This window comes from Perognathus longimembris, chromosome 2 (genome assembly GCF_023159225.1).
Source record: "Perognathus longimembris pacificus isolate PPM17 chromosome 2, ASM2315922v1, whole genome shotgun sequence".
NCBI classification, from domain to species: Eukaryota; Metazoa; Chordata; class Mammalia; order Rodentia; family Heteromyidae; genus Perognathus; species Perognathus longimembris.
In genome coordinates, this window is record NC_063162.1 from 25,283,908 (window position 1) to 25,297,795 (window position 13,888).

Genomic DNA, 13,888 nt, shown 5'->3' on the forward strand with positions numbered 1-13,888 from the left:
ACTGGCAAAAAAAAAAAAAAAAAAAAAGAATACCCGCCCCCCATCTCCTCCTCCAGAAACCTGAGCAACAACAAGGTATCCGAAATCGAAGACGGGACGTTCGAGGGTGCATCCTCTGTCAGTGAACTGCATCTGACCGCCAACCAGCTGGAGTCCATCCGGAGTGGCATGTTTCGGGGGCTGGACGGCCTGCGCACCCTGTGAGTGCGCGGGTCTGGGGCATGAATGTGCCAAGCCACAGGCTGGGAGTGTACTCCAAAGGGAAAGGGTTAGGGTGAGAGAGGGGAGTGCCCTACCACTGAGCTACAACCACGCCCTACAACAGCAGCTTCTTGTTGCTCTCAATTTAGACTACTTGTGATTTTTAAAATTTTGAGCAATGATCTGATTAGTATCTGTATCACAAATACAGAGCCCAGCCACAAGTACTCCCTTACAATGATGTCCTCAAGGTAGTCCAGCTGGTAGAGCAAAAAGTGCCTTTGTAGTCGCACGCGCGCGCGCGCGTGTGTGTGTGTGTGTGCGTGCATATATGCTGGTAATGGGGTGTGAACTCAGAGTTCTTCTCTTAGCTTTACCAAGATGGTGCTCAACCACTTGAACTGCACCTCTACTTCAGGCCTTTGACTAATTAAGTGGAGATAAGGGTCTCATGGACTTGTCTGTTGGGGCTGGTTTCAAATTGAGATCCCCAGATCTCAGCCTCCTGAGTAGCTAGGGTTATAGGCATGCGCCCCCAATGTCCAGTCACCCCACTAAATGCATATCTAGGGAGTTCCCAGGTCTCCACCACACCAGCTGTGCATGAAAGAACCCATTTCCCCACCATCTTGTTGACCCTGGCATCATCATCATCATCGTCATCACTGTTATCATCGTCTTAATTTTTCCTCAATTTGACAGGCAGGAATTTGACATTGCTTAGGTTTCCTGGGAATTGCTTTCATCTCTGGTTGTGGTTGGGAATTGAGCCAGGTCTCTGAGGATGGACAAAGTGGGTCCCAAATAGAGGCAAGGAGGAAGGGCACTGCAGAAATACCCTAGCCAAGCCAGGTGTGGTCTCAAGATAGGGAGCAGCCTGAGCCACAGGGAGTGAAGGCAAGATGCAGGGGTCTGTGCTGTAGGGTAGAGAGGAGAGGCAGATTCTCTGGAGGTGCGCAAGGGTGTGCATGGGCCCTGGCAGGGGTGCCATGTCCCCCGCTGTGGCTCGATGCCTCTACAGAAGCATCCTGAACTAGCTGGGGGTGGCTGTCCCCTCAGGACACAAGCAGCCTGGGGCGAGACGGGGCCCAGGGCTCCCTTCCTCTCTCATGACTCCATCCTCCCCCACCCCCAGGATGCTGAGAAACAACCGTATCAGCTGTATCCACAATGACAGCTTCACGGGCCTGCGCAATGTCCGGCTCCTCTCACTGTATGACAATCACATCACCACCATCTCCCCCGGGGCCTTTGACACCCTCCAGGCCCTCTCAACGCTGTAAGTCTTAGCTATAGGGGGCCTGCAGGCTGGGGAAAGTGCCATCCTTAGGGCTGGTCTGGCATCTTACCTGGAGGATGGGGTAGAACATGGCCTCCACGCATTCCACTTCTGTCTCTGCTTCTGGAAGCCGATGTTCTGGGCAACTGCCAGTGGTCTGGGAAGAAGTGTGGGGTGGCCAGTTCCTGGCAGATCCTACAGTGGTGGGCAGGGAGGCCTGGGCAGGGCCACTGAGACTGGCAGGGTGTCTTCCTGGGCACCTCTGGACTCTTCTAGAAACCTCCTGGCCAACCCTTTCAACTGTAACTGCCAGCTGGCCTGGCTGGGCGACTGGCTGCGGAGGAGGAAGATTGTGACAGGGAACCCTCGGTGCCAGAACCCAGACTTCTTGCGGCAGATTCCCCTGCAGGACGTGGCTTTCCCTGACTTCAGGTGTGAGGAAGGTAACTCGTGGCCTGGGGCGGCAAGGAGAGGGCGGGCAGGTCTGGAGGATGAGGAGGAGTGGGCAGTGCCTTCTTGGACCCCTGGAAGTGGGGCAAGGTGGGGGACGGGAGGCACTAGTACTGGGGAAGGGCAGGAGGTGCCTCCCTCTGTAATTAGAAGGCCAATAACGTGCTTGATGGTTGCCCACCTGCAATCCTAGCTACTCACAGGCTGAGACCTGAGAATTGCAGTTCAAAGCCAGCCTGGACAGGAAAGCCCATGAGACTTTTATCAGTAAAAAGCCAGAAGAGGAGCGATGTATGGCTCAAGTGGTAGAGGGGTTAACCTTGAGCAAAAATCTCAGGAATGGCGCCCCGGCCCTGAGTTCAAGCCCCAGGATAGGCATGATGATGATGATAGCAGATGTGGATAGAAGGAAGTAATATTACCTGTATCTCATTACTCAGAGAAAGTCACGAGAACATTAGAGTGTATTTTCTTTATGTATGTTTAACCCAGATCTTCTCTTGGCTGGCCACTCCAGGTGTGTGGGATCATCCTGTCCTCTAAATGCAATGAGACCCTCTTTTTTTTGTTTCAGTGCCAGTACTGGGGCTTGAACTCAGGGCCTTGTGCTCTCACTTGGCTTCTTTTTTTTTTTTTTTCTTCAAGACTGGTGCTCTACCACGTGGGCCATGGTTCTACTTTTTGTTAGTTAATTGGAAACGAGAGTTTGACATTTTCCTACCTGGGGTGGCTTCAGATCTAGGTCCTCAGATCTCTGCCTCCTGAGTCAGTAGAATTTCAGGCATGAGCCACGAACATGAGTTAATCTTTAGTAAGTGAATGGATAGATGAAGAGGTGATCAGAGTTTGCATCAGCCAGACTGGGACCCAGACCTCACAAAGCCTCTGTCCAGTCCTGTGGCAAACCATTTAGCCTCTGCAGAGCTCAGTGAGGTGGAAATTCATTCATACATTCATTCACTCACTCACTCTCACTTACTCTATTTGGATGACTCTTGGTTGCTGGCATTATGCTGGGTACTGGGCTTTTTCAGGGAATGAAGAAGAAAAAAAGGACACAACCCTCTGTTCTCATTGTGAGCATCCTGGGGGTGGGGGGTGATAATGACAACCCTTTACTGCATTGGTACCATGGGAGGCAGCAGTAGCTGCTGAAGAAAGAGCACAGATTCGTCCTCCTTGCCTCCCTTGCTCAGGCCCACCCTGGGTGGGCAAGAGCAAGACAGCCTGGGCTCATGAAGCTGCTCTAGCAGGTGTCGTCCCTTGGTATTGGGCTGATATGCAAGCAGCAAAAGAGACTGCAGGGTGGCTGAGGTAGTGTCAGACAGGGGGCTTCTGTCTTGGTGCCAGCAGCCTGGCCCAGCCCCTAGGGGACCCACGCTGAGCCAGGACACTGTGTGTCTCTCCCTAGGTCAGGAGGAGGGGAGCTGCCTGCCCCGCCCACAGTGCCCCCAGGAGTGCGCCTGTCTGGACACCGTGGTCAGATGCAGCAACAAGCACCTCCAGGCTCTGCCCAGGGGCATCCCCAAGAATGTCACCGAACTGTGAGTAGCCCCAAGCCTGGCCTCTTCCTTGGAGTCTAGACGAGAAGATGGAGGGGGTATTTCCTGAGAGGGGAGAGGCGGGGAGGCAGCGGGAGGAAGGGCGTGTGGGAGCAGGTGGGGCTGACTGGGAGGAAGGTTAGGGCTTCACACACAGCCCCTCTCTGTCCAAGTCCTGCTGGCTGGACTTCATCCCTTTAAACCAGGCTCTTCCTTCCCACCAGGTAACTTGAAGGGATGGGCAGGGTTACAAGAGATGGAGGGGTGGGGCGCGGGCGGAGAGAACCATGCTAGGGGTGACATTGGTCAAGATCCATTGTTCTCATAGTCTGACATGGTGAATTGAAACCCTCTGTGCAACGACTTAAAGATAATTTTTAAAATGAAATAAAATAAAGAATAAAATTATATGCTAGGTTCATGCCTGTCATCCTAACTCCTCAGGGGACTGAGATCTGAGGATTGCAGTTCAAAGCCACGTCTGGGCAAAAAGAAAAGTCCCTGAGATTCTTATTTCTAATTCCCCAACAAAAGGGCTGGAAGTGGAGCTGTGGCTCAAGTGGTAGAAGGTTACCCTTGAGTGAAAAAGATAAGGGACAGTCCTCAGGCTCTGAGTTCAAGCCTCCCATTCCAGCATGGAAAAAGAAGAGTAAACCACATTATGCTTTCCACTTAATGTCATCTCCTGAAGTTCTCCTCTGTCCTGGGAACTCATACAAACGTGATTTCTTTTTCACCAGTGGAATGAGTTGACTGTGACTGAGACAACAAATCCCCTTTTTTTGGGTATTGGGATATTTCCATTTTTTTTTTATATCTATAAGGGGCAGTTGGGTGAATGCCCCTTGGCTGCCTTCACCTGGGGTCTCCCTTGTACCTCCACTGCCCCGCGGAAGCAGCCGCGCCCACCTCCCGCCTCTCTGCTTCACGGAGCGGGGTGGTGTGCATCTGTAGGCTGTAGATTTTATATCTGCGTTTGCGCCGGTAAGTGTGGATGTGAATGTGGCGACCGTGGAGAATGTGGGTGCACTCATACCTCTGTGTTTTCTCTTAGCTATTTGGACGGGAACCAGTTCACGCTGGTTCCGGGACAGCTGTCCACCTTCAAGTACCTGCAGCTTGTGTGAGTATCCAGGCTTGAGGACCCCAGGCCTGCTTCGGAGAACAGGAGGCCTTATCTTCCTACCATGGCTTCAGCTATCCAGGAATGTCCTCCCTATAAACTTCAACTCTGAGCCTAGAGCCTGTTTGAAAAATCCACCCTTTAGAAAACACCTGTTTTTGAGCCCAGTGTGGATGGCTTACGCCTGTAATCCTAGCTATTCAAGAGGCTGAGATCTGAGGATCACAGTTCAAAGCCAGCCCAGGCAGGAAAGTCCATGAGACTCTTATCTTCAATTAACCACCAGAAAACTGGAAGTGGTGCTATAGCTCCAGTGGGAGAGTGCTTAGCCTTGAGCTGAGGAGCTCAAGGACAGTGTGCAGGCTGAGTTCAAATCCCATGACAAACAAACAAACAAACAAACAAAAAACCCCAAACCAACGGCAAAACCAACGGCAAACCAAAACAAAGGCAAAAAACAAAACAAAAAAATCTGTGTTTTGGACTGGTTTGCCACCTTGTGGTCATACTTAGGAATTGCATCCATGTTTGGTCCAACTTTTCACTTTCACACGCACCATCTCCCCCAAGCCTTTGTTCCTGATTATTGTTCATGTAGGTAATGCTTCAAGGACAGGAGGCAGGTAAGAGTAGAGGGCGATGGGAAACTTCCTGGTCCAGCCTCAGGTCCCAAGCCAAATAGGAAGTGAAGCCTTTATATGTTGGTAACTGAGATTTATCTACCACCTTCATCCTACGGAAATAGGCAAAACAAGCCTGTGTTAATCCTAGAGGATCAGCTAATTAGTACCTCACCTCAATTGTCTCTACTCATTGGCCTCCATAGGAAAATCCTTCTTAGTGTGGCTTGGGGAGAGGTCTCTCACATACAGCATGTGGACCAATTGTTAGCCTGACAGCTTTTGTGATACATCCATTCTTAGGAATTTTCTCCAGTGTAAATTGACACATTGCTTCCTCTCTTGAGAAAGTCTTGCTATGGGAATATTCCTGACCATGGATTGATACTATCAGGTCAAAGACTGGATTGTATGAATGATGTTGATGTATAGAATTCTGTAGCTTCAACTCATCCGTCTTTCCTTCGTGAACTTGAGAGTGTGTTTTCAGCAGTCTAATGGGGTACGACTGGAACACAGTGTCTAGGGCTGCTGCCACAGGGCTAGGAAAAGAAAGCTCATATTATAAACTCCCTAGCCTTTCTGTTGCCTGAACCAAGATGGCTCTACCAGTGACCCAGATAGAAGGGAAGGAGAGAACCAAGCATGGATGCCAGGCTGATCGTTCTAGTGCCTCTCCAAGGCTGAAATGCCTCCACTGCTCATCACAGAAAAGGACTTCAGGGAAGGCCTGGAATAGGCCTTCTGGCTACACCGGAAGTTTCCATTTGGCTAGAGGAAGGTTCACTAGGAGGAGACAAAAATAGGGCATATTGTTTTCCCTTGCACCATTTTGGAGCCAAGAGCTGTGGGCAGTAGGCAGATATGAAGGCCTGTGGATCACTGGCCTCCCCTAGACTGTCATGGCAGGAGAGAGGGAGGGACAGGAGGTATGGAAAGTGATGTGGGTCCAACAAGAGAATGCAGGTGAGGTGTGTGACTCAAGGAAGAAGAGTGTGGAGAACTTGGGGTCGGGGCCAGGGCAAGGAGCATCTTGGAAAACAGATCAGTGGATCCTGGAAACACAATGTCCAGGGCACAGAGGTGTGTGATGCTCAGAGCTTCAGGAAGTTTGATAAACCAGGGCAGATACCTGGGTGGTGGCAGAGGCATAGTTTGAACCATAGTCAGAAGAGATCTAGGGTAGGTTTTGGTTAAGGACGTAACTGGGCAGATTTGTGTCACAGAAACCGTGATGCAGTGTCTACCCCAGAGAGGATGAGCTAAGAGTCCAAGGTGGAAACCAGAGGGAGGTGAGGCTGGTTGGCACAGACAGACACTTAGGAAGAGGGGACAGGTGTGAAACATGGTCAAAGGCACGTCTGTGATACCAGGTGTGTATTTTGGGGTTGTAGGGACCGAGGAGCACCAGGTTGGGTCCACTGAGTGTCTGCCAGAAGGGAATTCTGGAGAGGGGAGATGCTGGGGCTATGGAGAGCAGCTGTCAGAGAGGACAGAAAGGTAAACCCCAGAAGTAAGCCAGGATTGAGTTCTTTTTCCCCCTAAAGGATGCTCTTGCTTTTTCCAGGGACCTGAGCAACAACAAGATCAGTTCTTTAAGCAATTCTTCCTTCACCAATATGAGTCAACTGACCACTCTGTGAGTCCCAGCAGGGCTGGGGGTTGGGGGGGCGGCGTGGGCACCATGGCTTCTCACTGCAATGGCAGACTCTCTCACCTGCCAGAATGGCCCAGGAGCCGCAAGATTTCTTATAAAGCATCCATCATTGTTTCTTAGCCTTGGTGCTAAGATCCAATGTAAAATGCATTCTTTCATTGCAAAGTACATACAACCCATCGATGGGAACGTACCAAAAAAAAATGTCGATGTCAACATTCCATATTTTCCTCATCCCATCTGTTACTGTGGTATTGGGATTGATTTCAGTCTGGATACTCCTAAGCAGAGACCCTCTGAACATTTTGATGCCCTAATCCTGAGAAAGTTTTATGCTGGCTGGTCATCAGGTTCTCATTTCCCGGTATGAATGACAACCTAGTGATAGCTCCTTCCTGCTGAAATTTAGCCTTGGAAGGGGCCCTTGGAGTAAAGCTGCCTTAACTGGGAGCTGTGTTCTCAGCCTCAGGTCCTACTCTCCAGAGACAATGGCATATGTGAGAATGTTGCCACTGTCACAAGTAGAGGGTGAGGGAGGGTGCTGGTAACACCTAGTGGTAAAGGCTGGGGAGACTGCCCTGGCACCCCTCAGTTCCCAAGAGTGGGAGTTCTCAGCAGTGCTGACGTTGAGAAATCCTGGCTTAGCAACTCTGGCAGCCGAAAGATGGATGGATCCTTTCCTCCATTGTAGCTGGCTCATTTCTCTTAGTAACTGAGAAATGGTTTTATTGCCAGGTATCAGTGGCTCACATCTGTAATCCTAGCTACTTAGGAGGCTGAAATCTGAGGATCATGGCTCAAAGACACCCAGGGCAGGAAAGTCCATGAGACTCTTACCACCAATGAATCACCAGAAAACTGGAAGTAGTGCTGTGGCTTCAAGTAGTAGAGCACTAGCCTTGAGGGAAAAAGCTCAGGGATAGTGCCCAGGCCCTGAGTTCAAGCCCCACTGCTGACTAAAACAAACAAACAAACCCTGGTGAAGTTCTTTTTCTTAGACTGCTGATGAAGGTAGAAGCACTTTCCTCTCCACCCTAGCTTCCTCCTTCCTCTCCACAGGATCCTCAGCTACAACGCCCTCCAGTGCATCCCTCCTCTGGCCTTCCAGGGACTCCGCTCACTGCGCCTGCTGTGAGTCGCCTGACCGTTCATTCCACTTGGAAACCCGCCCCATCATAGGCCCTGCCACAAACCTGCTGGGCAGAAAGGTCCTCAGATCATGGCCCCCAGTGTGGTCAGTGCCATGCCCAATCGGGGAGCCCAGAACATGCTCCTTCAAGCAAACCGTCACAGAAGCCAAGCATGGGTAGAGAGTGATCTGAAGAAGGGAGTGGACGTTGCAGTATCTGAGTGTGGAAGGGCACAGTGACCACAGTAAGGTGGCCCTTCATTTGTATACGAGACATCCCTCAAGATTGAAAATGTCTGTTTGCAAGAGCTCTCTGACCCTTTTGTACAAGTTCTCTCTGTGAAGTTTTTCCTTATGACCCAAACCTGCTGTTCTATTTGTTAGGGTGGCTCCTGCCAACCTCACTGGGGTCACAGTGACCCTCTCCAGCCTCACCTACAGGTTGTGTATTAACTTCCTTACTAAGAAGAAGCTCGCGCCCTCTTGGGCTCCCTCGCTAAGAGAGGGAAGGCATATGGAGATATGTGTCCCGTTTATGATAGAAACTGGTGCTTGAGTTGTTAGATGGCAAAACCAGAGTCATCCCGAAGGACTCCAGCATAGGGTGGTCCACCAGACAGTAAGGGTCTCTCTTTCTTGCTAAGGTCAGTGGTGGTGGGGCACTCTGGGCTGAGAGCTGAGGAACATTTCCCTCACGGCATGACTGAGAGACCTGAATGATACCCATGACATGTCTGCTCTCTACAGAGGACTGGGCTTATCCCTCCTTCAGATCTCCTGGCCCCGCCTCTGAGCCAGACACCAGCAGCCTCTTTTCTTTTTAGGTCTCTCCATGGCAATGATATCTCCACCCTCCAGGAGGGCATCTTCGCCGATGTGACATCCTTATCTCACTTGTAAGTAACTCTAGCCCCGTTCTCTGGGCCTCTTTGGGTTTAAACAGAACTTAGATTCCAAGGGAGAACCAGTCTCTCAGATTGTCAGAACTTGTGGCCTTAATCTTGGAATCAAGCTTGTGAACTTCCTGCACACACAACCTCTCAGTCTCTTTACACACTCAGTGGTTCACCAGCCACAACAACAGTGAAGGACAACAGCCTCCGCACAAGGTGGTACCAAGTATTTGTGATTGCTTCTCACCTCACCTGCCTCAGCCAGTGTGACCTTCACATGATACTGTGACATGGGTACTGTTAGCCTTTCCTGGCACATAGGCAAATGGGCCCAGAGAAAAGTAGAGGTTTGCCCAAGCAGCACCAATGGCAGGTGATAGAGATTCTATCCCATGCTAGGTACTACACCAGGGTTATGTTTCTAACTTCACACTAGAAGCTTATTGCCTTCCAAAGTGGTATAACTGATACAGAATTGCTCCTCAAGACACTTAGCTGGTTGGTGCCATGAGGAGTGTCTAGAAGCAGTAAGCTCAATTCCTCACCAACCTAAACCTCTATGCTGGCCATTCTACCAACTAGAAAACACAGCCATTTCACCCTTAGGCTGAACGTCATAGTAAGTAACACAGTCTGAACTCAGTGGGAAGAATGCAGTGATTGATTAATGATGTCTGCCATGGAACTGGGATGGGAAATAGATAGGAACTCAAATAAGCACTTAGGGGTCAGGGCTATTATAACATTGTCATAACTCCAAGTGCAGACAACCCATGTCCACCCACAGATGCATGGATGAATTAAAAGTGCCATACGCAGACAGTGGGGTGTAGTCACAAAAATAAAGGAGTTTGGATGCATGTTACAACATGGATAAACTTTGAAAACATGCTTAGTAAAAACAAGAAGACACAAAAGAGCAAACACTATGATTCTGTGTATGTAGAGAACCCTGAACAGCCAAATAAATTCATAGAGACAGAAAGTAGAATTATGATTACCAGAGCCTGGGTGTAGGGAGACTAGGAGTTGGTACAGCTCCTGATTGGGTGATGGAGGAGTTTGGAAGTAGCAGTAATGGTTGTACAATATTATGAGTATCACCAATACTGCTGAATTGTACATTTGAAATGGTGGAAATGCAACTTTTTTTGTAGTCTGTAGCTCAGACTAGCCTCAAAGTCATGATCTTCCTGTTTCAGCCTCTTGAGTGCTGGGATTATAGGGGTGTGCCACCATGCCCATGTATATTTTTCCACAGAAATAAGGAATCAAGGGACTGAGGCAGGGACATCCTTACTCTGGAGGTTGGGATGGGTGCAGAGCCGTTGCCTCTCCTGGTATTTCTTTTTCTTCTTCTTTTTTCTTTTGTCAGTCATGGGGCTTGAACTCAGGGCCTGGGTGCTGTCCCTGAGCTGTTTTGTTCAAAGGTAGTGCTTTACCACTTTGAGCCACAGCATCACTTGCAGTTTTCTGGTGGTTAATTGGAGATAGAGTCTCACAGACTTTCCTGCCTGGGCTGGCTTTGAACTGTAATCCTCAGCCTCCTGATTAACTAGGGTTATAAATATGAGCCACCAGCGCCTGGCTCCTGGCACTTCTTGACACTCTTGGTCATTTCTTGACATTCTTGGTTCATGGCCTGTCCACACGGACAAGGGGTGACTGGCCCCTTTAGTTCTCTACCTCCAGTTCTATCCCATGCCAGAGCCTAAGTAGGCAGGCAAACTCAGATCAGAGAGCTTTGGGGGTTCCCACTGTCTTTCTTGAAGTTCTTTACTCAGCCATCTCACTAGGTCTTCCCAGTTCCGAGTTCACCTTTCTCACCTTTCAGTCTCTAAAATCAGAGTATATTTTAAAATGATGTATGTAATTTAATATGTAATGATTCTTCAGCCCCGCCCCCCCCCAAAAAAAAACCCAAATCACCCATGCTACCTCATGGTTTATCTGACAATCTTAGACCTGCTGGAATAAAATAGAGGCTACTCTTGGAGGACCTACTGGGGTCAAATGTCATTCTATCTGTTTTATCTTTGGTGTCCTGTTTATTCTGTGCCAATATGGCAAGTAGATTTCGTGTTTATACCAGCTCTGTGTAATTGGCAGGAATTGTAAAGATTCCAGGCCTGGTCTGGACTCAGTAGGAAAAGTGCAGTGATTGATTAGTGATGTCCTCCATGATAGTGGGAGGGGAAAGAGACTGCGTCCTGGTAAGTCGGGTTTATTATTTTCATTTTCATTTTATAGTCCTGGATTCTGAAAAGTTAAGCAGCTTTTCTGGGCTATTAAACTAGAAAATGACCGAGTTTGAATTTAAGGTGTGTCTGATTGCAACGGTTGTGTTTGTTCTCGACTCTGTTGCCTCCATAAATGTGTTCTATGAAGACAGAGTGAGTCAAAAGCTAAAGATTTTACTAACACATGCTCTTTGCCTTTTGTGACTAGCCAAATATTATGAAGGGAATTTGAAGGAATCAGTGACTAATTCTAGGAAGAGTCTGAGGACCTTCACAGAGGAGGCACCCTGGGTGGTCATCGAGAAACTGGGAGCTTGCCATTTGGAGAAGGAGGGAAGGGCACCCAGGAAGAGGGAGGGGCAAGCGTGAAGGCATGGAATCAAGACACTACACTGCACATTTGGGGAGTTGGTTTTTAGCAGTTGTGATAAAGGGTGCGTGGTTGGGGTAGGAATTCAATTGTGAAGGAGTTTGGGCTTCATTTTGTATAGAGAAAGGATTGGTAGAAGAGTATATTACTGAAAACTCCTAGAAAGGCTGAGGCTGGATGGGAGGAGGTCAGGCAAGAGGCTAGTGGGAGGCAGAGGCTCTGGGCAGACGTTAGGCAGGGACAGCATTGCTTATTGTTCTGGCTTACTCAAATTCACGGGGTCTTGTTTCTGTCTGTGCTTGGTAATTTTTTAAATTATGAATGCATTTTGGAGTTGGCTTTTTGTTTTTGTCACTTTGGTCCAAGACAGGACTCAACTGGAATGCTCATTGGCAGGTGCCCTACCAACTGAGCCAGGCCTACAACTCTGAGCTTATTTTTGGTTGACATCAATCTTTGGAAATTCTGAAGATCTACATGGGAAATGCTGCTTTCCAGAGGGTGCCAGTAGCTGGGACCCTTCATCCTCCTTTGAAAACCCCAGGGCTCTAGTCTGTTATCTGCTTCAGTCTCTGTGTGGAGAGTGGCCAGGCTCACTCAAGCAGCTGGCTTACATTTCCTACATTCCACTTCTAAGTGCATCTTCTCAGCTTAGGATTTATTTTGCAGTACTGGTGTTTGAACTCAGGGCTTGGTCTTGCTAGGCAAGCTCTCTACCCTCTAAGCCATGCCTGCCCCCCCCCCCCGAGTTCCATGGGGTTTAAATGTGTAGCCAGATACCTTTCCTCTTTGATTTTTTCTTCATGGGAATTGAATAACACCTTAGTACTTACTAATCTGGCCTCCGGGCCAAAAGTCCAGAAAGTTTGAAGGAAGAGGTAACAAGATGCATTGTACTCATAAATTGAATGCTGAATGAAAACCCCTTTGTACCACTGCTTAAAGATAATTGTCTTAAGTTCCAAAGCAAAATCCAGAGGCTTTAATTTTTCATCTAAGGAGCAAACGACGTATGTTCTGAATAAACAGAAAACAAAAGGTACAGAACCAGTTTGACACGGGGAGATGGTGGCTCACACCTGTAATCCTAGCTACTCAAGAGGCTGAGATCTGAGGATTGCAGTTTAAAGCCAGCCCAGGCAGGAAAGTCTGTGAGACTTTTGCCTCCAATAAACAACACAGAAAAAGGCAGAAGAAGTACTGTGGCTCAAGTAGTAGGATGCTAGCCTTGAGCAAAAGAAGTTCAGGGACAGCACCCAAGCCCCGAGTTCAAGTCTCACAACTGATTTTCCCCCCCACCCCCCAAAAAATCAGGAAGAATTGTAAAGTTCTGGTTCTGGTGGTTCTTGGGATGCTGAGGTAGGAGGATCAGAAATTCAAGGCTGTCCTGGGTTACATAGTGGTACCCTGTCTAGAAAAAGAGGCAGAGAGAGAGAGAGAGAGTTGGAAGTAATCACTAAAATTCCATCCATTACATTTATGTATGAGGATGTAATTCCATCGATTACATTATAGATGATGATTCTTTTCTTCTCATATTTCCTTAAGGTTGAGGGTTTGTACACTCTTGCACTCTGCACACGCAGGTGTCATCTAGCATCTGGCCTAGCTCAGAGTGTAGTGGTTCTTGGCCTCAGAAATGTGTGTCTGCTGCCTAAGTACAGAAGAAGGTGTCTGTCTTGACACAAAGTGCCTAGGACAGGGGGCACTCAGGAGGAGATCCTAGTGTCTAGGTGGAGAGGGCTGCTGAGGCGGGTTCCATGAATAGAAGCTGGGCAGCCCCTTGGCATAAGGAGGCAACAGCTCCTGTTTCAGCTCCATCCACATTACACCAAACACCAACAACACAGCAACATGGGGCTATTTATACTTTGCTGAGTGCACCCAAGTCCACACTCCTTTTGGGCTGACCAGTGGCTTGCCTGCCGTTCCCTAGCCAACTCCACTACGTCTGTTGGGCCAACTATGTCTGTTCCTTACTGAGTTCACAGTTTTCTCTTGTGATGAGGTATTAGGGGTGGAACCCCAAGGTCTTGAGCAAGCTGGGCAAGTGCTCTCCCAGTGAATCACACCCCAGCCTGCCCTTTGCTTTTCTATTATTTTTATCTTTTAAGACAGGATCTTGCTATGTAGCCTAGGTTAGCCTTGAAATCAAGATCGTCCACTCTCAAGCTTCAGAACATTTTTCAGCATTTTTGATGAACATATATAAATTGTGCTCAAACATGTTTCCATTGGAGGAAGTGAGTTGGAAGTACTACTGAAGAGAGAGTATGGCAGTCCTTCTCTGAATAAAACCCAGGCCCTGGATAAATGAATGTTTGAGATGTTGGAAGTCAGGCGTGGTCACAGTCTGCTTAGTACAGAAATGAGTTGAGCCAGAAT

General features: G+C 48.7%; 1 protein-coding gene across 1 annotated transcript in view; it reads left to right on the forward strand.

Moving 5' to 3' along the window:
• Slit1 (slit guidance ligand 1) overlaps positions 1–13,888 on the forward strand; it is a 147,183-nt gene that overhangs the window by 112,140 nt on the left and 21,155 nt on the right. Inside the window, exons 18-25 of the mRNA XM_048338575.1 lie at positions 57–200; positions 1,337–1,480; positions 1,757–1,923; positions 3,342–3,474; positions 4,526–4,594; positions 6,782–6,853; positions 7,931–8,002; positions 8,825–8,896. Coding sequence (XP_048194532.1) covers positions 57–200; positions 1,337–1,480; positions 1,757–1,923; positions 3,342–3,474; positions 4,526–4,594; positions 6,782–6,853; positions 7,931–8,002; positions 8,825–8,896 — 873 coding nt within the window. The remainder of the gene's footprint in view (positions 1–56; positions 201–1,336; positions 1,481–1,756; positions 1,924–3,341; positions 3,475–4,525; positions 4,595–6,781; positions 6,854–7,930; positions 8,003–8,824; positions 8,897–13,888) is intronic.